The sequence below is a fragment of the Palaemon carinicauda genome, chromosome 38, assembly GCF_036898095.1.
Source record: "Palaemon carinicauda isolate YSFRI2023 chromosome 38, ASM3689809v2, whole genome shotgun sequence".
In the NCBI taxonomy this organism is placed as follows: domain Eukaryota; kingdom Metazoa; phylum Arthropoda; class Malacostraca; order Decapoda; family Palaemonidae; genus Palaemon; species Palaemon carinicauda.
This window is the reverse complement of record NC_090762.1, coordinates 48,975,834-48,998,166: the sequence shown is the minus strand read 5'-3', so window position 1 is coordinate 48,998,166 and position 22,333 is coordinate 48,975,834. Positions and strand designations below refer to the sequence as shown.

The following is a 22,333-nucleotide window of genomic DNA, read 5'->3' as shown; positions in this document are numbered from 1 at the left end:
ACTTCTTTCCAAGTAATGCACAAGGGAGGGGGCACATATAGAAATTATTATTATTATTAATTGCTAAGCTACAACCCTAGTTGGAAAAGCAGGATGCTATAAGCCCAGGGGCCCCAACAGGGAAAATAGCCCTGTGAGGAAAGGAAACAAGGAAAAATTAAATATTTTAAGAACACTAACAACATTAAAATATATATTTCCAATATAAACTATAGCTACTGTAACAAAACAAGAGGAAGAGAAATTAGATAGAATAGTGTGCCTGAGTATACCCTCGAGCAAGAGAACTCTAACCCAAGACAATGGAAGACCATGGTACAGAGGCTATGGCACTACCCAAGACTAGAGAATAATGGTTTGATTTTGGAGTGTCCTTCTCCTTGAAGAGCTGCTTACCATAGCCAAAGAGTCTTTTCTACCTGTACCAAGAGGAGGATGTAAAGAATAGGCCAAACTATTTGGTGCATGTGTAGGCAAGGGTAAAGAACCGTAACTAGAGAGAAGGATCCAATGTAGTACTGTCTGGGCAGTCAAAGGACCCCATAACTCTCTAGCAATAGTATCTCAATGGGTGGCTGACCCCATAACTCTCTAGCGGTAGTATCTCAATGGGTGGCTGGTGCCCTGGCCAACTTACTACCTACATGAAAGGTATTAGTCATATGTACATACATACATATACCAAGGCACTTCCCCCAATTTTGGGGGGTAGTCGACATCAAACAAATGAAAAAAAAAAGGGGGGGGGGACTTCTCTCTACGTTCCTCCCAGCCTGACAAGAGACTCAACCAAGTTCGGCTGGTACTGCTAGGGTGCCACAGCCCACCCTCCCCTGTTATCCACCACAGATGAAGCTTCATAACGCTGAATCCCCTACTGCTGCTACCTCCGCGGTCATCTAAGGCACCGGAGGAATTAGCAGGGCCTACCGGAACTGTGTCACAATCGCTCGCCATTCATTTCTAGCACGCTCTCTTGCCTCTCTCACATCTATCCTCCTATCACCCAGAGCTTTCTTCACTCCATCCATCCGCCCAAACCATGGCCTTCCTCTTGTACTTCTCCCATCAACTCTTGCATTCATCACCTTCTTTAGCAGACAGCCATTTTCCATTCTCTCAACATGGCCAAACCACCCCAACACATTCATATCCACTCTAGCTGCTAACTCATTTCTTTCACCCGTTCTCACCCTCACCACTTCGTTCCTAACCCTATCTACTCGAGATACACCAGCCATACTCCTTAGACACTTCATCTCAAACACATTCAATTTCTGTCTCTCCCTCACTTTCATTCCCCACAACTCCGATCCATACATCACAGTTGGTACAATCACTTTCTCATATAGAACTCTCTTTACATTCATGCCCAACCCTTTATTTTTTACTACTCCCTTAACTGCCCCCAACACTTTGCACCCTTCATTCACTCTCATACGTACATCTGCTGTCACTCCACTATTTACTGCAACAACAGACTCCAAGTACTTAAACTGATCCACCTCCTCAAGTATGTTAAGAATAAATTGCAGTGTCATTACTTTAGAATCTCGGGCGTAACATAAATCCGACAGCACATGAATATAGCTAGTGCCCGACACCCATTACCCTGCTTCAAATGGTGAGGTTTTATGGCACCTGTCTGTATGGGGCTAAGGTGCTTCCTCAAGAAGATAGGTGATGGTCGCCAACACGTGATAGCTCCTGGAATTTGGGTTGGACATCATCGAAAAACCCTCTGTGCCTATTCGATCTCCCTTGTGCATTGCCTTGGGGTTTAAAGGGGAAGTTTCAGATTACTGTACCATGTCTACAGTTTATATGGGGCCTATTGTGTCATCATTACTATGGAACAGTCTCCCACGAGGCCATGGGTCATTACCGTCCTGATCTCGATTAACTTTACATATCTATGTGACACCTGTGTGTTACCTTTTGAATAGGTACCTTACTGTCCTAAGTTTAATGAAGATCAGCATGGTGAGAAGTACCACAGGTTGGGAGTTGTTTAGTGTCTCGTATCACATCTATAGGTAAAGATGACTTTACCTGCAGCAGATGCAAGGTATCGTCTACATTGTAAAACAAATTTCGTTTTCCTTTGCAAACAGAAGTAAGATACCTAAAAACACAGATTTTATCACCACCTCATATATCCTCTGACAAGAGTAAAAGTTTGGGACTTGGTTGAGCTGCAGCAGGAGTATGTTCCTCCTTTACTCAAACCAGATGGCTCAGTCACTCACTGTCCAAAGGAAAAGGCAACCCTTTTGGCTGATGTTTTCGACAGTAAACAGAGTAATGAAAAACTTGAACTTCCTCATTCCTGTTTTCCTGAGGCTAAACTAACTAGTTTAGCTTTTCGATCTCGTGAGATTAAAGCTCTGTTGATGGACCTTGATGCCTATGGAGGTGTAGACCCAAATGGTATTTTTCCTTTGTTTTTTATAAAGACAGCAGATTTCTTAGCTCCAAAGTTATCTGTTATTTTGCGCAAGTTAGCAAGAAGAGGAGCTTTTAGCACTAGTTGGAGAATTGGTAATGTTACTCCTCTATGTAAATGTGTTTGTGGTAGCTCAAGTCCCACTGATTACCGCCCAATTTCCATAACTCCCATATTATCTAAAGTTTTTGAACGTCTTCTGGCAAAACGTCTTAACAGGTTTGCTGAAGGTAATCATCTACTCCCTAGTTTGCAATTTGGTTTTCGTAATGGCCTTGGAGCATGTGATGCCCTTCTTACAATCTCCAATGCTGTACAGAAATCCCTTGATTGTGGTCGGGAAGTTCGTATGATTGGCCTTGATTTTAGTGCTGCCTTTGACCGTGTTAATCATGAGGCCCTTGTTTTCAAACTGAAACAGTTGGGAGTGGGTGGGTCGTTTCTTAGCATTATTATTGATTTTTTAAGTAATAGATCTCAAAGAGTTGTTGTTGATGGGCACCATAGTGATTATAGGAATGTGATATCCGGTGTTCCACAGGGTAGTGTTCTTGGCCCATTACTTTTCATACTATATACACATGACATGTGGTTTGGCCTTGAAAACAAGCTTGTTGCATATGCAGATGATGCTACTCTCTTTGCATCAATTCCATCCCCTGAATGTAGATCTAGGGTTGGTGAATCCCTTAATAGAGACTTAGCTAGAATTAGTGCATGGTGCAAATTATGGGGTATGAAGTTGAATCCTAACAAAACTCAAAGTATGATTGTAAGTAGGTCAAGGACGGTGGCTCCTCAACATCCGGATCTCAGTATTGATAATGTTTCTTTAAATATGTATGACTCTTTCAAAATTTTAGGTGTGATTCTCGACAGTAAATTTACTTTTGAGAAACATATAAGGTCTGTGTCTTCTTCAATTGCACAAAAAATTGGCTTATTGAGAAAGTCTTTCAAGATTTTCGGTGATCAATCTATTCTGAAGAAGTGTTTTAATTCTTTCATTCTACCTTGTTTTGAGTATTGTTCTCCTGTCTGGTCTTCAGCTGCTGATTCTCATCTTAATTTGTTGGACAGAAACTTACGGTCGATTAAATTTCTTATTCCTGATCTAGGTATTAATCTCTGGCACCGTCGTTCAATTAGTTCATTATGCATGTTGCATAAGATTTTTCATAATTCTGACCATCCTTTACATTCAGATCTCCCTGGACAATTCTATCCTGTTCGTAATACTAGGCAGGCAGTTAATTCTAATAGCCAGGCCTTCTTCATCACGAGACTCAATACTACGCAGTATTCTAGAAGTTTTATTCCAGCTGTTACCAAGTTGTGGAATGATCTTCCTAATCGGGTGGTTGAATCAGTAGAACTTCAAAAGTTCAAAGTTGGAGCAAATGCTTTTTTGTTGACCAGGCGGACATGAGTCTTTTTATAGTTTATTTATGACATATTTGTTTTTGATGTTGTTAATAGTTTACATATGACATGTCTGTTTTGACGTTGTTACTTGTTTTAGAATGATTTATTGTTAATTTGTTCTCTTCATTTATTTATTTCCTTATTTCCTTTCCTCACTGGGCTATTTTTCCCTGTTGGAGCCCCTGGGCTTATAGCATCTTGCTTTTCCAACTAGGGTTGTAGCTTGGATAGTAATAATGATAATAATAACATGGGAGACAAATTAGACAAATGAAATATCTCTTTGAAAATATTAAGAAGTATTAGGCAAATATTGTGCCCTTCACTTTGAATTGACCAAAATACTCAAATTGGTGAAGCAGCACGAGAATAATGACCTTGATGCAGCAGTGGCAAAAGTAGCTAGTCAAGGCCAGAAAGAATCTCGATCTTGCAAGTAAAAAAGGAGAACAGGCACTAGGAACATTGAAAGAGAAATTGCTTGCGAGTCTGTTGACGAAACCCTTGTAAACCTACTTGATAGTGTGAGGAACATTTTCATAATTCTATGTCTTCCCTATTAATAGGTAGCATAGTCTCTCGGTTAACAGCAGACCAACAGATCTTCAAATTGCACTTGGGTGTAAGATTGAGGAGAAATAAGTCTTTTATGTGTTCATGAATAAAATATCTGCTGCTCCTGTAACAATGTTCTTTTATTTAAGTACTCAGCAGCTGCAGCAGTGATTTAGGATAGATAAAGTGAAATTTGATGCCGAAGACATATACATTGCTGCTCTGATAACTTTGATTGTGAGATATCTTCACATTTTTTTTTTACATGTGCCATTCAGTTGCAATGATCCTCGCTCAGACTGAAAAATCAATGAGCTCAGGATGATCTGCTGATGAATGCAAGATAATGTTATAGTAGAAATTGAAGGATTGATATAAACCTGTTAATTTGGATGTTCATGAAGCAACTTCTGTTGGTTCCAAATAACCTCCTGTGCCATCTTGCATAGCAGTGAAACGAATACTGTACTCTCCCTAAGCTTCCTTTCCTCTCGATTCTTGTCTGTTATGCATGCTTCGGAGCTTGACATCACATTATGAAGAATTTGGTATCCTTGGAGTGGGTACAAGCCACCAGGAAAGAGCAGCAGACATGACAGTGTAATCGAAAGTAATAGTAGTTAAAAAAAACTGTTGTCAAAGCTTGCATATTTCCAGATGCAGTCTCCATAGCAAGTGTAAAGGATGTGCCAATTGAAATTAAGAATGGAGTGAGGAGTGAACATGTAACCTTGGTGTCAGTCATAAAAAAGCCAATTCCATAATTGCTCAATGTGCATTATCATGCTGCCTTTGGTAGAAAATGTCCAAGTAATTTTTAATGACACTGATGTTTCTACACTTTTATATTCTTAAGTTTCACAGAAATGCCTAGTACAGTATGCAGAAAAAATAGTGATGCTTTTTCATTTTTGCTTCGGACATGCGTTGTTCTTTAGTTGCCAGTTTGTATTAAATCTTATATTTCACTTTGTAAACATGAATATGTATAAAACAACGTTGGTCAGTTGTTATTGATAATTTTATCATTGAATAATGTTAGTTAATAAAAACAAATCATGCTAAAATACTTATGATCAAAAATTAAATGCAGTCATACATTTCTAAACTAAAGTCTCTGCTTACGAAATTTTCAAGCTGTGGAACGAGATGCGAATATTTTTATGACTCAATTTTTTTAAAATGTTTCATTTTAAGAGAAGAGATTTGCCAGCCAGACCGAGAATAAAATAGTCGCCCAGTAAAAGAGTTGAAGAAAATGGGTTTAGACAATAGAAAATGTAGCTGTAGTCTATAACAGGTGTAACTATAATAGTACAGTACATATGGTACTGTATATTTTGTATATGTACAGTATTGTACTGTATGTATTGTATTATTTTCCATTTTCTATGTCGACCTGTGGCGGCCGGTGAAGAGTCCTTCTAATATACCTTTTCTGATAAAACCTTCCAATTATACCAGAGAAAGATAAAAGCATGGAATGCTGAGGTTACAACCCTCGCGCGAGCACCTTTTGGGGTGTCGTGTATAAAGCAAAGGCGCGTGAAATCCACTATTCACAGGTTGTCTTCCATTTAGTTAATTCCTTCGTCAAAGGGATGGGCCGATACAAAGGCCCTAGCCAACCCACCAGCGCCACACCACCCACGCCCCGACGTGAGCGCCATCTGAACAACATCCTTCTTTTTGGACTTCGACATTGTGAATTTTTTTGTGGTGCTCTCGGCTTTTTTCACACGTGGATTTATTTCGTCATGTCCGAAGCTCTATCTTAACACATTCCATTGTTAAGTACCATAGTTTGTTTTGACAGCTTTTTATAGTACCGGGCTTTTGTTTTATATCCAGTATAGTCTGTTTTATCATTCCCGTCTGGCCCTTCACGGCGGCCATTGTTTGTTCACTTGTCTTGGGAATTCATCTTTGTCTGCCCGTTTAGTACTCTGTCACTTAGGTACTTGGTTAAGTCCCTGGCCTTATGCCTTTGGAACCGTTATTATTTTTTCGTTATTATGCTCATGGTACTTTTTGCTAGCAAGTCCAGCCTACGAAAAAGATAGCGTTCTAGCTTTGTTATTGTTTAGTACCCGTCACTCGACTTTGCTATTTATTTTAGGCTTTAGCAGATGCTATTCTTCGTTCGTAGTCTTATCTTGATGTACAGTTTTATTTTATACGTTTATAATAGTGTTGTGTGATTTTTTAGTCCTGATTTTGTGTCCAAGAGAGCGAGAGCTTGGGGTTCCCGTTTTCTGTTCGCAGTCACGAGTTACCCCTTTCTCTCGTTTTCTTTCTTAGCTCCGGTGGGTGAGCGGATTTCCCGTTTTCCGTTTTGTGCGTTCAACGGGTTCTCCCTCCCTCACTTCCCCCTACGGGTGTATGATAACTTACGAGTTATTTATTTTTGGTTACTTTTCAATAGTTAGCGTTATTTTTGGTCCGAGTTTCGTCCTCTCCCCGTTTCGGCTTGGGAGTAGTTATGAACGTTTTTCCACTCCGCCTTGAGTTCTACTCCGCCATGAGGGATTCTCAATGACTTTCGTTCTATTGTTATATTTATATATTGTTTACTACATGGGACGGGCTTCATATTGTTTAGATACGACCCTCCGGTGGCCATTACTGCGGTCTCAGGCCACGGCCATATCCACAATAGCCATTGTTATTACAATTGTGTTATTATTCACAATATAATTATTCAGGACCTTTCTTCTTCCTCCGGCTTCACCGGAGATCGTAAAGACGCTTTACTATGATCTAAGCCTTAGCCTTTAGCTGCGGCTTGGCTTTTATATCTTTCACAATTGAATTATTAGCCACAATTGAATTATTCAGGACATCTCATTACCCTCCGGCTTCACCGGAGGTCGCCCATACACTTCACACTTATATTTGCCTTGCCTTTAGCTAAGGCTGGTGTTTATATTTATTTTAAGGGCATGTCACTGCTTCCCCGACCCTCGGAGGTCGGCAGATTGCTTTAAGTTATTTATTCTTCTGTCATTAACAGACATTAGGTAAATTACAATTATACAAACAATTGAATATTAAAGTGCCAACAATGGTATGGGGCTGTATCATCTTAAAAGTGATATTCAGATATTAGTTAAATGCAATATTGGAGCTTAGGGAATTCAGTGAGTGCCGGAGCTCTATAATAATAGGGTTTTTTAACCCCTTATCAGAGTTTCAAGGAACACCAGACTCATGTCTCCTTTCTTTTACAGAAGGTCCGTTGTACTGCCGAAGGATGCCCTGCCTCGTTCAACGACCCCGTTGGGCATGACCTCTGTCGGTCTCATGCGCACTGCTCCATCCCCTTTATCCGGGAACCGGGCCAGGCCCAATACATGGTCTGGTTCCCGGATTTGTGCTCGCTCTGTTACGAGCTGTCGTCAATTCTACTGAACGATGATGTAAGTGGGTTTTCCTTTTGTTCCTTATTTCTCGTTGGCAGACACTAATTTAGCCATGAATATGATATACACAGTATATTTTGGAGAGCAAACCCCCTCCTGCATCACTAATCACTGCAAATCTTACAGGCCGATGATGTCTCTCTTCGTTCAGCAAGGGCTACTCTTCGTCCGTGGGTGTCGGGCTTCGGCAGGAATGCCCCGTCTGGCGCACCCTATCTCCTCGATGGAGACATGGCCTCCCGTCTCTTCCCAGGCTCGACTACTGCTGCAGTCTCCCCTGACCTTGCTGCCCCCTTAATTGAAGAAGTCAGGGCCACCATTTCCGCGGAGGACGAACCCCTCGTACCGCTGGACGTGGCAGATCTGGATATAGACGTAGAACCCAGGGACGAGCAGGTAAGTGGTGCCGAGTTGGTGGAAACCCTTTTCTCTCCTACTCCCTCTTCTACCTCTTCCTTTCTAGGTTTTGATAACTCTAAGGCTTCTCCTCGGGATCCCTCTGCCTCCGTACGACCCAAGGTGAAGCCACTTCGAACTTATAAGACTTCAGCTTTGCCAGTATCAACGTCATCGGTCCCCGGACCCTCGACAGCTCCTGATATTCATATTGCTCCTCGTAAAACCACGACTCCTAAGAAGTCTAAGTCTACCAAATCCAAGACAAAACCAACGGGTGGCTTTCAGGTACCCTGGGGCGATCTCGTCCCCATCGAACTGGTCAGAGATTTGGTCAGAGAACAAATTCAACATCACTCTGGGGCGATGACAGAGATTAAGGATATGATGGCTACTCTGATCCGCGCCGGAACTCAGCTTCCTCCCCCTTCTGCCCCAGACGCATCGAAGCTACCGCCCTTCGATAAAAACAATCCTTGGCGGTTTGCCTTGCATGCCCCATTCTTAGATGGTTCCCTAACTCTGGAGGGCATAGGCACCCGCCCTCTAGAGGACCTGGAGTTCTACCCCCCGGGCCTAGAATTCCCGTTCAATGGTTTCGTACGTTTAAAGGAACATGCATTGGTCCGTATGGACAAGGTACCGAAGGAAACGGTGATATTTCCAAAAGAGCAGGCCCAGGCTATCTGGGCCAGAACACTATCAGAGTGGGGGTGTATTAACTCCAAGCTCACCCCACACAAAGGTGCCTACACTATTTTTACGACAGCGGCCTCCATCTCTTTGCCGCTCATAGACAAAGTCACAGAGCTGACTATACAGGCCATCAAGGAAGGCTCTTCCATGCCGGCTCTCAAAGAGACGGACCCCACCTCTTTGCTTATTCCGGGTACCTCTGCAACCTGGGATGCCGCGGCTTCTACCTTCACAGTGGGGAAGTTAGACCCGGACTGTGCCTCTACTCTTTTCTCTGAGAAGCTTCCTAGATTAATAGAGAGTCTTCTCAAAACTGAGTTCGAGACCCGTACTAGACTAGCTAGGTCCCTCCAATCCATCACCTCCATGGAGTCCCTAGCATCTCTTTACCCAGAGGAAACGCTGTTCAGAGTCGCCACAAAGAACCAGCTGCTGTCCTACCAAATAGACCTCCATGACTTCTGGTCAGCTCGAGTTAGTTGCAGGAAGTTCGTTCTGTCTGAGGCCTCCATCAGATAGAACCGAACAGGCTGATAGCCTCCTCCTGCTGGGGTAAGACCCTCTTCCCTCAGACCGAGGTGGATAAGGCTCTTCAGGACGCGGCGAGGGCAAACCAAAATTTGCAGGTAAGGTGGGGTCTCTCAGCCAAAAAGAGGTTCGAACCCCAGAGACACACGTTCTTCAAGAAGAAGCAGAGGTTTAGTCCTCACAAGCCTGCCCGGGGTACCTCGTCCCCACAGTCTTCCGCTGCCTCGACTTCTCAACAACAGGCGCCCCCTCAGCAGGTAGTCTACCTCGCTGCTCCCCCTGGTACACAGCCCAACCCCTCTTGGATGTCCTCTCCTGCATACAACCCTGCCTACGAATCCTCCGGTTCCTTTCGTGGATACCAGAGAGGGAGTTTCAGAGGTAGAGGACAGTTCCGCCAACGCGGCGGACCTAGAGCAAGGGGTGCCCGTGGAGGGAGGGGCCCTAAGTTCACCCCCTCCCAATGATGTGATGCCGGTAGGAGGGAGACTTTATTACTTCCGAGACCATTGGACCTTCAGTCCATGGGCTCACAGCATAATATCCAGGGGCTTGGGTTGGAAATGGTCACAGGGATCCCCTCCTCCACCAGTGACCTTCTTCCAGAGACCCACTCCCATCCTGGAAGAGTACACCGCGGAGTTACTCATGAAGAAAGCAATCAAACGGGTTCGATCCCTGAAATTCCAAGGCCGCCTGTTTACAGTCCCGAAGAAAGACTCGTCGGCGTTGAGGGTAGTTCTGGACTTGTCGAAGCTCAACTCTTACATCCTTTACGACAAGTTCCGTATGCTGACTATCTCTCAGGTACGGACCTTACTTCCCCGTGGGGCCGTCACCACCTCTATCGATCTTACCGACGCCTATTATCATGTCCCAGTAGCTCGAAACTTCTTTCCTTACCTAGGCTTCCGTCTCGGCAAGAGAGCCTTTGCATTCAAAGTCATGCCCTTCGGTCTCAGCATTGCCCCCAGGATATTCACGAAACTGGGGGAGACGGTGCTCGAGCAACTCAGACACCAAGGGATACAGATCATCGCCTATCTGGACGATTGGCTCATTTGGGCCCAGTCGCACCAGGAATGCAACAGGGCTACGTCGAAGGTACTCCATTTTCTCGCCAAACTGGGCTTCCAAGTCAACCTCCAGAAGTCCCGCCTACAACCATTAAGCCACTTCGAATGGTTAGGCATCCGTTGGGACCTTTCAAAGCACAGACTCTCCCTTCCTCCCAAGAAGGTAAGGGAGATAGCTTCCAAGGTCAGGAACTTTCTCAAACACAGACAGGTGTCCAGAAGAGCTTTAGAACAAATCCTCGGCCTTCTCCAATAAGCCTCACTGACCGATCTCCTATTAAAAGACAAACTCAAAGACATCAATCGAGTTTGGAGAAAGAGAGCGACAATACCTTTAAGAGACAAGACCTCGAAGATCCCTTCTGTCTTGAAAATGAGACTACAGTACAACCATGGTCCGAACGGAGGAACCTCTCCAAATCGGTTCCTCTACAGTTCCCCTCTCCACAAGTGACAATTCATACCGACGCGTCTCTGAGTGGAAGGGGGGGGTTACTCCCAACATCAGATGTTTCAGGGCTCTTGGACACCCCCCATGAGGCAGTTCCATATCAATGTTCTCGAAGCCATGGCGGTGTTCTTGACCCTGAAGAGAATCTCTCCTCCGAGGTCGACCCACATCAGAGTAGTCTCAGACAGCACGGCCGTAGTCCACTGCCTCAACAGAGGGGGATCCAAATCACCCAACCTGAATCAGATTCTGGTCACTATCTTCGCCTTGGCAGCCGACAAAGACTGGTTCCTGTCAGCAACTCACCTAGCAGGAGTCCAGAATGTGATAGCAGACTCATTATCCAGGACGAGCCCACTGGAATCGGAGTGGTCCCTGGACATGCACTCCTTCCGGTGGATACTCAGGCTGGTTCCAGGTCTCCAGGTAGATCTATTCGCGACCCGACTCAATCACAAACTCCCATGTTATGTGACACCGAACCTGGACCCTCAGGCTTATGCCATGGACGCATTAAACCTGGATTGGAACCATTGGCAGAAGATCTACTTATTCCCTCCAGTGAATCTTCTACTGAAAGTCTTGCACAAACTCCGCTCCTTCAACGGGGTAGTGGCTTTAGTGGCACCTCACTGGCCAAAGAGCAGTTGGTTTCCTCTCCTCCTCGAGTTGAAACTCCGTCCCTTCCGGATCCCATTCCCCAAACTGACCCAAGTGGTCCAAACTCGGACTGTGTCAGATTCCTCAAGGATAGCCAAAACCCTAACTTTGTGGATTTCATGAAGTTTGCGGCTCGTAGGGATGCAAACATTGACCCAGATAATGTCCTCTTTATAGAATCAGACAAAAGGGACTCTACGATTCGCCAATATGATTCGGCAGTTAAGAAACTAGCAGATTTCTTAAAGAATTCAGACCATTCGGTTATGACTCCTAATTTAGCCATCTCCTCCTTTAGGTCCATATTTGACAAAAGCCTAGCAGCTAGCACTATAACCACCATTAAGTCAGCTCTGAGGAAAGTCTTCCTGGTTGGGTTTAACATTAACCTGGCGGAGTCTTATTTCTCGTCTATTCCAAAAGTATGTGCTAGGCTTCGACCTTCGGTTCGTCCACAAAAGGTCTCTTGGTCTCTAAACGATGTCCTCAAACTGGCCTCCGACACGGACAACGAATCCTGCTCCTATATCACTCTTCTTAGGAAGACTTTATTTCTAACAGCTTTGGCCTCGGGTTCTAGAATCTCAGAACTAGCAGCTCTCTCACGAAACTCAGAAAACATGGATTTCCTCCCTTCAGGTGAAGTACTTCTTTCTCCAGACAGGGCGTTCCTAGCTAAAAACGAAGACCCCCAAAATAGGTGGTCCCCTTGGAAGATTATTCCTCTTCTCCAAGATACTTCTCTATGTCCGGTCACCACTGTCAGGGCCTTTTTAGCCAGGACTGCTAACCGATCGTCTGGCCCCTTGTTTATCAGAGAACAAGGAGGCACCATTTCCATACGTGGTATTGGCAACAGATCCTATACTTCATTAAACAAGCCAATCCAGGATCATTTCCCCATGCTCATGATATCCGGTCAGTAGCTACCTCCATCAATTATTTCCAGAATATGGACTTTGATGACCTTAAAAAGTACACGGGTTGGAAATCTCCTATGGTCTTCAAACGCCACTATCTAAAGAACTTACAGGCTCTTAAATACCCAACGGTTGCAGCTGGGAGCCTTATCTCTCCCCAGTGATCTTTTGTTCTTCCTTTCATCCATCTCTTTTCTTCTCCCTCCTACCCGCCACTCGCACCACGACGCCGCTTCCTTGGTGGTTCGTTAGCCCTAAGTTTATTACATATTAGGTTAATATGATTGTAACTATTATTGTTTACCGTAATTATAGGGTTGGGATATTCTTAGCCATGTCAGTTTTGTTGCATGTTTACTCTGATACTCGGAGGCTTCCCTGTTATCATGTTTGTTTAACCTTACTCTCACTATGCCCTGTGGCTAGTTTGTTTTATGCTTACTTACCTTAATTATATATGATTTTCTTTACATGGTGTTGTTTCTCTCCCCTCATTAAATTAGTAGTTATTGTTGGGCTTGGAAGGCATTCTCTGGTACATTTTCACCGGCCGCCACAGGTCGACCCAGAAAAGGGATTTTGACGAAGGAAAAATCTATTTCTGGGGAGAGACCTGTGGCGCCCGGTGAAACCCTTCCCCTTTATTTTACACGATCCCACCCTTTCCTTTCCAAGCCATCATGGCCAATACAGAAGGATGTTGTTCAGATGGCGCTCGCGTCGGGGCGTGGGTGGTGTGGCGCTGGTGAGTTGGCTAGGGCCTTTGTATCGGCCCATCCCTTTGACGAAGGAATTAACTAAATGGAAGACAACCTGTGAATAGTGGATTTCACGCAAAGGCGCTCGCACCAGGGTTGTAACCTCAGCATTCCATGCTTTTATCTTTCTCTGGTATAATTGGAAGGTTTTATCAGAAAAGGTATATTAGGACTCTTTTCACCGGCCGCCACAGGTCTCTCCCCAGAAATAGATTTTTCCTTCGTCAAAATCCCCTTATTACATTATGTTGTAAAATCAACTTGATTTACAGGTATTAACAGTTTGTTTAGGTATATTGAATGGTTCAAATGTATTTGGCTGTACATAATTTCATTATGGTTATACTGTAGCTTCATTATAAGATTTAATGTGGTGTTTTTGTAGGGTTTGGAACGAATTAGGCAATTTGCATGTGAAATGTGACTCGCAACACGAAAAGATCACTTGACGAAAGCCACTGCAGAACGAATTAATTTCATGTTGTAAGGCATTATTGTATGTTACTGTTGCACGAATCCCTTTGTCAATGTGATTCAGCGACAGTCGTGAGACTAGTCTTTGAGCTGTCTGTCTGGATAGAAGGATTCAAACTGGGAAAGAGGGTCGTCTAGATGTATAGTCTAAGGATAACAATTTATGCATTTGGGGTATGATTTCAAAGTTCTTACTTATTTTTTGCTTATGTCGTTTTGTGCATAAAACAATCTTTAGTTAAGATCATGATTTCAAAACTTGAAATAAATCATTACAGGTCATAGTTTAGACTATAGTCAATGCTACTTACATAATTTTAGTAGTCAATGCTACTTACAAAATTTTAGTCTCGCAATGGGTGTTTTCAGTTTGAGGAAAAATTAATAAATAAATAAGTTATCTTCACACTTATTATTTTTATTATTATTATTAAAGGTTATTAGAAATACAATTAATTCTACCTTTCTGTTATTTTACTTTTACTTCAGAACGAAAGACTATAATCAGGTCGGACTTATTCAGCCACACGTATTATGTGCAGATTCTACAGAAAGACAATAACAATGTATCTTAAATAATAATAATCATAATAATATTGATAATGATAATAATAATGATGATAATGATGATGATGAAGAATAATAATAATTATAATGATGATGATGATTTATTAATAATAATAATGATTAATTATAATATTGGTGATGATAATGATAGGATGGCTCTGGAGTTTAGGCCTATGCTATTGGCTTTATTACTCTTCTTCGTCTTCTGTGGTTGTGCAGCAGTGAGGTCTCTCGCCTCCTAGGAGGGCTTTTCAATTTTTCTCCTTCGTTGTATCGTTCAGCTATCTATAAACAGTTGTTTTGTTGATGTTAAGATGATTGGTTATATCTTATTTTTTTATAGAGAATCTGGTGGAATAAGCGTTAGTTACAGTTATTTGGTAGCTGTTGATCTCCGCTTAGACCCCGCCCACAACTACATTTCCAATATGTTCTTTACATTAAATACCTAATTATACTGCTAAAGAAGGTGATGAATGCAAGAGTTGATGGGAGAAGTACGAGAGGAAGGCCAAGGTTTGGGTGGATGGATGGAGTGAAGGAAGCTCTGGGTGATAGGAGGATAGATGTGAGCGAGGCAAGAGAGTGTGCTAGAAATAAGAATGAATGGCGAGCGATTGTGACGCAGTTCCGGTAGGCCCTGCTGCTGCCTCCGATGCCTTAGATGACCGCGGAGGTAGCAGCAGTAGGGGATTCAGCATTATGAAGCTTCATCTGTGGTGGATAATGTGGGAGGGTGGGCTGTGACACCCTAGCAGTACCAGCTGAACTCGGTTGAGTCCCTTGTTGGGCTGGGAGGAACGTAGAGAGTAGAGGTCCCCTTTTTGTTTTTGTTTCTTTGTTGATGTCGGCTACCCCCCAAAATTGGGGGAAGTGCCTTGGTATATGTATGTATGTATGTATAATTAGAGATTATTGGGTTAATTTTTCCATAAAGATCTAGCTGATATTTTAATAAAAAATATGACATAAATTCTTTGAAATCATGCTTAATAAACTGTCTTTTATTGAGCAATGTTTCAAATTGCTTCGTCCCAGAAACCTAGTCTCATTAGAAATGTGAAGAATGTGAGAGTTGGCAGTTGGCGACTTTCGAACGAAAATTGCTGAATTCGGGTATCACCAGTTTTGCTGTATACTGTACATGACCTCACTGGAAGTGGGACAGACAGTAGTTGATGTTAAATCAACAGCTTAAAAGCATTCATGTACTTCCAATTTCATTCTGCCACTTTATGCCTGGATTAGGTCAGACACTGTTGCTAACATCAATGGCAATGAAAAAAAAAAAACTATCATTGAAGGCTATAAATATGAATCCAGTCTCTCTCTCTCTGTTGTAGGTGACACCTCAGTTGAGTTGGATGAAGTGTTTGCATCTGCAATAGCATTTCTGTGTAGCTATTTTGGTAAAACACAGACTATTCAACTTGCAAAGACATAACAGATATTTGTACAAAAATGAGGAAGGGGCCACAAATAAACTGTGCGCTATTCCATCTACATCAGAAACAGCCTTATTAAATATCAGGCGAGCACATTACCAGATGGCCTACCAGTGTGAAGCAATGTTAGGTGTTCTACCAACACCTGAAGCAGCAGAATATAAGTAGGAAGAAGGAATTTTCCCCAAATCCTGGACAGTCTTATCTGGTACCAAGCTGACGTCAGATGAAGTCCGAGAATAGTCTCGGTGAAAGGCATCCTGTTGTAAAGGTAGAAATTGTAAGGGTAGTAGAATAGGTTACACTCTTTTGTGCTTGCAAAAGTGGGTCATCATATACAAATCCTATGTTATGAAATTTGATGGGGAGGAGAATGATACTGCTAAAAAATGGGGTGATGTAGATAGGAGTGCTCATAATTATGGTGCTGTTCAAGATGAACATGGTAATAGAGCGTATTGATTTGTTGCATTATACATGTACGCTGTGTATATATTAAAAGATACTGTAAATTTACCATCATCATCGATTATCATCATCATCATCATTGATTATCATCATCTCCTCCTATGCCTATTGATGTATAGCCTGATTTTTATATGTAATTTCAGTTGATTTGATTTTTCAAATTTTACTTAACCTTGCCATTGTCTGATTTGCTTTTTTCAATCTTAAATTAAATTCCAATTTTAAAGACTGTATTAGAGATTATAGTTCCTAAATATTTAAATGATTCCACCTTGTTAATTCTTTCGCCTTCCCATCTTCCATTGCTTATTCCATTCTTATCATCTCTTGTCTTCTATCTTGAGCTCAAACTCCTGTGATATTTCATGCATTCTGGTAAGCAGGCATTGCAAATCCTGTGGTGTTCTGCTAATAAGGGCAGTATCATCAGCATACTCTAGGTCAGCTAATTCCCTATTACAAATTCAGTACAATCCTTCTCCCCCATCTCCAACTGTATTAGCCCTTACAAAATCCATGAGGAGAATAAACAACATAGGTGACAACACATTCCCTTAGGGTACTCCACTCTTCACTGGAAATTCATTTGATAGGACTCCACTAACATAACTTTGCACTTCTTATGCTCATAAACAGACTTAATGAAATTTACTTATATAAGAGGGACTCCATAATAACACAGGACTCCCCACAAAATTGACTGATGCACACTATCAAAAGCTTTTTCATAGTCCCCAAATGACATCTAAAGTGGATTTCTATATTCTACACATTGCTGTACAACATGTCTGAAAATGAAAATTTGGTCAGTACAACTTCTACCTTTATCTAAATCCTGCTTGTTCATCTCTCAGCTTTTCATCCATCTTTCTCTCTAGTCTCTTTAGAATAAACATACTAGATATTTTCATGACAACTGATGGAACTGTGATGCCTGTGTAATTATTGCAATCAGTCAGGTCTCCTTTTTTTTGCTATTTTCACCTACACTCCTAACTCCCATTCATCAGGCTTTTCCTCTTCATGCCACTTTCTACAAAATAATCTTGTAAATATTCTGGGAGTCTTGTCATTTTCGGCCAATATCACCTCAACATTTATTCCATTGTATCAAGGGGCTTTCCATCTCTTGAGATTTTAGCGATGGTTTCGATTTAAACACACAGAATTCATTCATGGGCACATCAAGGTCTTCCTCAGCTTCATGTATGTCAGTCCAATTATTCCCTTCATATTTCTTATTCATGACCTCACTAAAGTGTTCCATCCAATGTTGCCTTTCTTCATGTTCTGTTATAACTCATCTCTCTCTCTCTTTTTGATGGGTATATGCTTCTTCTTCTTTGCCCCTTTAGAGATTTCATTAATAATTCTATGAGCAATCCTTATACCATAGCCACTCCTAAATTCTTAGTTTTGTCAGCCTCTTCTGCTTTCCGGTCTAATTATTCTCTCCAGTCATTCCTGGTTTTTCTTTATACCTCACTATCATTACTGAAATACTTAACATGCTCTAGGTTGTAATTTTCATTACTTCCACAAAAACTTTCAACAATCAATTTACTGTGTCGTCTTTTTATAGAATCCCAAGCATCATTCAATATCTATGGCTTTCTCCTTGTAACTGCATAACCCAAAACCTCACTACCAACTGACTGATATATGTTCTTAATATCACACCATTCTTTATTAATTGTCTACAAATCGATTCCCACATTCAATAGCAAATGTTTCTCTATACTCGTCTTCTAGAAGCTTAGTTGTATCAAATCTAGGTATTTTATCTACATTTTTTGGGTACTTTCCGTTTTAATTTTATTGTGGCAATAAGGAGCTGGTGATCACTACCAATATCTGCACCTCTATAACTTCTTATATTTCTCAAAGTCCTCCTCCTCTCTTTATTAATGGCTATTTGATCTATCTGATTTTTGTAATTGCCACATGGTGAAGTCCATGTATTTTTTTGGGGGCATTTCCTCCACTCCCAAAGTTCCTGTTCCTTCACCTTCTTGCTCATTCTCTTATATAAATGTTGGCAAATATGGATTGCTAAGATGTACCGCCTAGCACGGTAAATGTTAATAAAAAATAAATATTGGGACTTGTACCATGCCGAGGTTGAATACTCCTAAACATGATTGAGACAAAATTCCTTAAAAATGGCCAAGAAATTTTAAACACACTAATTTGACCTCATATTGATTCAAACACCTCTTACATTAATTCAGCTTCTAAAAAAAATCATGAAATTGACTTCCAAGGACTTCAAAATCAGTCCATTAGTTCTTAACAAGTGCTACATAATGGTTATTCGAGGTATCTGCAGTGGCCATCTGGGCAATATACTAATAGAAATGCACAGCCTGATTTTGATATTATCACCCAGAAATCGTATCCACAGTTCATGTGGATCACAAAAATATATAAACTTCTATTATTTTGTTAAGGGGTTCAGCTGTAAGTTGGACTTTTCTTCATGACTAGAATCTTTCTTATTGCTTCTGTTCATAAGAATTCCTAAATGTTTTTTGCTTAGACTTTCCTTGGGGATTTTCATTGATCTTGGGAAGTCTCATTGAATTTACTGTACTATTTCATTTAAATAGCAGTAAATTGAGATTATATGAAATAGTTTGATGTTGGCTAATTATACTGGAAATATATTTCATCCTTCTGCTTTTTCTTTGATGGTTACAGCCCATTGGACTTTATTCTTCTCATAATCAAATGGCAGAAGTCCTTATGGGCTACATTAGTCTGCATTTTGTATAGCTTGTTTATTTTAATTATATTTAGTGTATTTTTTTTTTTTATATTTCAGTGGCAGTGGTTAGCCAGCACTGTCAACCCATATTACGAAGGATCCCCTTCCGAGCTGTGTGTGGTTGATGACAAATTAATTAATCTCACTATGCACAATTGGACATTTGGAGAAAACAACACAGGAGACTTGATGGAAAAGGAGAATTTGGAAGAGCTTATCCACCGTGCTAACTACATGGGCCCTATACAACTTGTTACTGCTGATGGTAGTGTAGATTGTCAAGCTTCGCCTGGAGAGCAAGAAAAAGATACTCATAACCTTCACCTTTGTGAAGTTGTAGCTGCTTTGTCATTATTAGTAGTTGGAGGGTCTTTTGTTATCAAGAAATTTACGATGTTTGAAAGCGAGACTGTGAATCTTATGTATTTCTTGTGCTGTACTTTCGAGGAAATTCATGTTTTTAAGCCAGGAACAAGCAAAGAAGGTAATTCTGAAGTGTACGTGGTGTGTCTAAAGTATTTGGGGAAAGATGTGTGTTGTGATCATTTACAAAGACTCCATGATTGTTATGGGAAGTTTGATGAAGAATTCAGTATGTTTGACATTAAAGACCTACCACAGGATTTTATGATGCAGCTGAAAAAATGCTCGGAATTATTTAAATTTCATCAGATTAAAACTATTACAAAGAATATTTCCATGTTTGAAAAATTGACTGAAAAAGATGAACAATATCTTAAATTGTTGAAGTTCAAAGCAAATGAAATTTTTTTTGAAAGGAATTACTGTGTGCGCATTAGTAAAGAACGATTGCTGACACAAAATAAAGTTGGCAAAGGAAGATACCTTTTGGAAACTGACTTGAAAAAATCAGTTACAAGTTGCTTTGTTAGGTCCAAGAATTCCCTTGAGAAGTTAAACTTTGCAAAGAAGTATATTGAAGAATACATTGATGAGTTTGCCACCAAAACGTGGGTTATGGAAATTACTCATGAAGATAGCTATAAGAAGTCAAAATTTCCAGAAGTTGACCTTGAAGATGTTGACATTGATGTTGTAAGAGGCAAACCTTATACAAGGATAAAGGCCTCCAAATTTTGCTCGCAGAAAGTTCTGGAGTGCTTCAGAGTCTCTTTTGATTTATGGGAGAACCTGGAAAGTAGACCTAATCTTATCATGGATGAATCTCTACTAGAGTTGGTCGCCAAAGAAAATCCAGATGCAATAGTCCTAAGAAGTGAAGTTTCACATGATCCAACTTATGATCTTGGAGCCCTGTTGGATGCCCTGCATTTGATAAGAGAGAGGAAACTAGTGGTAAAAAGTAGTGTCGTTCTGTTCAACGTGACACTACTTTCTCGTCTTCAGTGTGGACTCCTTTACCTTTTGAGGGGCGTTTTCAAAACTGTACTAGTGTACACTTCTCATAAATTTGGTGAAAAAGCTCCTGTTATCCTTCTAGATAACTTCAAGTCTCTGGAGCAGGGGGAAAAACTGATAAGTGTTTTAAGTAAAACTGGTTGGAATCCTTTTGATGGAGATAACCCACTTTCATCCAAGGTGTTACAAATTGTGTCTTATCCTCAGTTGTTGGTCAGCGTCCATTTGTGTAGCCTATTTTATTATAATCTTCATCATTGCCTTCATAGATCACTGAGACTTCTGAATGGTGTAGAAGGAAATTTGGAGTAATATTTTTTCTATATATACTTTTAAATATTTACAAGTGTTGAAATGAAAAATCAATTTAAAAGAAAATGTATTAGAATTAAAACTTATTTTTTCATTCAAACTGAGGATATAATTTTTAAGATTTTATTTGTTTTAATTTTTTTTTTTGATAAAATTGTTTATTATTTTGCTGTTCTACATTATGTTGTAAAGGATTTTATAGGAAAAGCCTCTATTTAATAAATTTGGATTTGAAATCTTCAGATTTACTTTAATCTTTATATGCAAAGTGCCAACTGACGATATAATACTAGTAGAACATTTTGTTCTTACATGAATACAAACCATCTTCCTTTAACAGGATTATTACTTGCAGAGAAATTGAAACGACCACTAAATCTTGAACACGATTACATACAGGTTGTGTAGGAGAAGTCCTACCCATTACCTGTCTGTTATCAAGACAACCAATTTTGACGTAGACTGCAAGCAGTATGGACAAAATCATGTGGCCTCTCTAATTTTTGGTTATTAATTCTTCCTTTTCTTTCTACCTCAGAATAAATGGAAAACTACAAGGATATGCAGTTATCTGATCAAAGCTAGTAAAAGTGCGGCAGGTTTGTCCTTACCTGCCCTTGATACTAGGCATCTCAGTGGTTTTTGAAAGGGGCAGTCATCTTCTTGTATGACGACAACGTGGACTGAGGGAAGTCGGCTGGAGAATTTGGCCCCCGCGAGAACAACTGAGGCTGCCCCTATAGTGACTACCTTGGCTCTTGAACCTGGAGAGATATTTGAGGGGGTCTCCTGTTGGTGTTATCATCTGTTTTTTTTTTTTTTTTTAAGAAGACCCTGTGCCAAGAAGAAAAAGCATACTCGATTCTCCTACTGTACTTCCAGTTCTTCCTCTGCCTATTTCTCATCTTAAAAATTCGTCTGAAGCTGTTGCTTTCGAGTAGAATTATAGTGCAGGAAGACAGATCGATTGTTCTTGTGAGACTCCAACCGACCTCTCTTCTTATACACGAGAGAAAGTCTGTGCTGTACAGAGAACCAACACGAAATTGTACAAGAGGGTACATTCCTGCCGCCGGTACTCTTGTCTTTTATAGGACAGAGCACTGTTAGTCAGGATGAAGGGCTTCACCCGTCTCCTTTTCCTGAAGACACCACAGATCGCAGAGTCAATTATGAGGCCCTGTGATCTCTCCATTTGCACATGAGAGAGACTTGGGTGCTAGGATCTTGAAATTGGATTATTTTTATTTATCATATGCTTAAATAATTTTTTGAGAAGAATTATTTAAATGAATAAAAATAAGGAAATTAGAATTTATATAAAATTTGATACTGTAATCGATAACATCCTTAATTAACAAAAAAAGAATATTTTTTTTCTGTTTTTCTTTTTAGAATTGCCATTATGTGATGATATGAAATATGTTTAACAATCGCAGTAAATATTTTAATTTGTTAATTTGAAGAGTCATGATCCCTACTCACAACCAGTCCAGTTACAGTAGTTCATAAATCATTTATGATTGAGGAATGAAAATTATAGCAAGACATATTTGCATACTTATATCTTGTGCTATGTTTAAAGAG

The 22,333-nt window shown here is 40.7% G+C and overlaps 1 protein-coding gene across 4 annotated transcripts in view; it reads left to right on the top strand.

The window, feature by feature from the left end:
- Positions 1-20,975, top strand: part of LOC137630609 (cap-specific mRNA (nucleoside-2'-O-)-methyltransferase 2-like) — a 353,518-nt gene extending 332,543 nt beyond the window's left edge. For all 4 annotated transcript variants that reach the window (XM_068362204.1, XM_068362201.1, XM_068362202.1 and 1 more), the window contains one exon: positions 19,112-20,975. In XM_068362204.1, the coding sequence (XP_068218305.1) occupies positions 19,112-20,746 (1,635 nt within the window). In that variant the 3' untranslated portion in view covers positions 20,747-20,975. The remainder of the gene's footprint in view (positions 1-19,111) is intronic.
- The last annotated feature ends 1,358 nt before the right edge of the window (positions 20,976-22,333 follow it).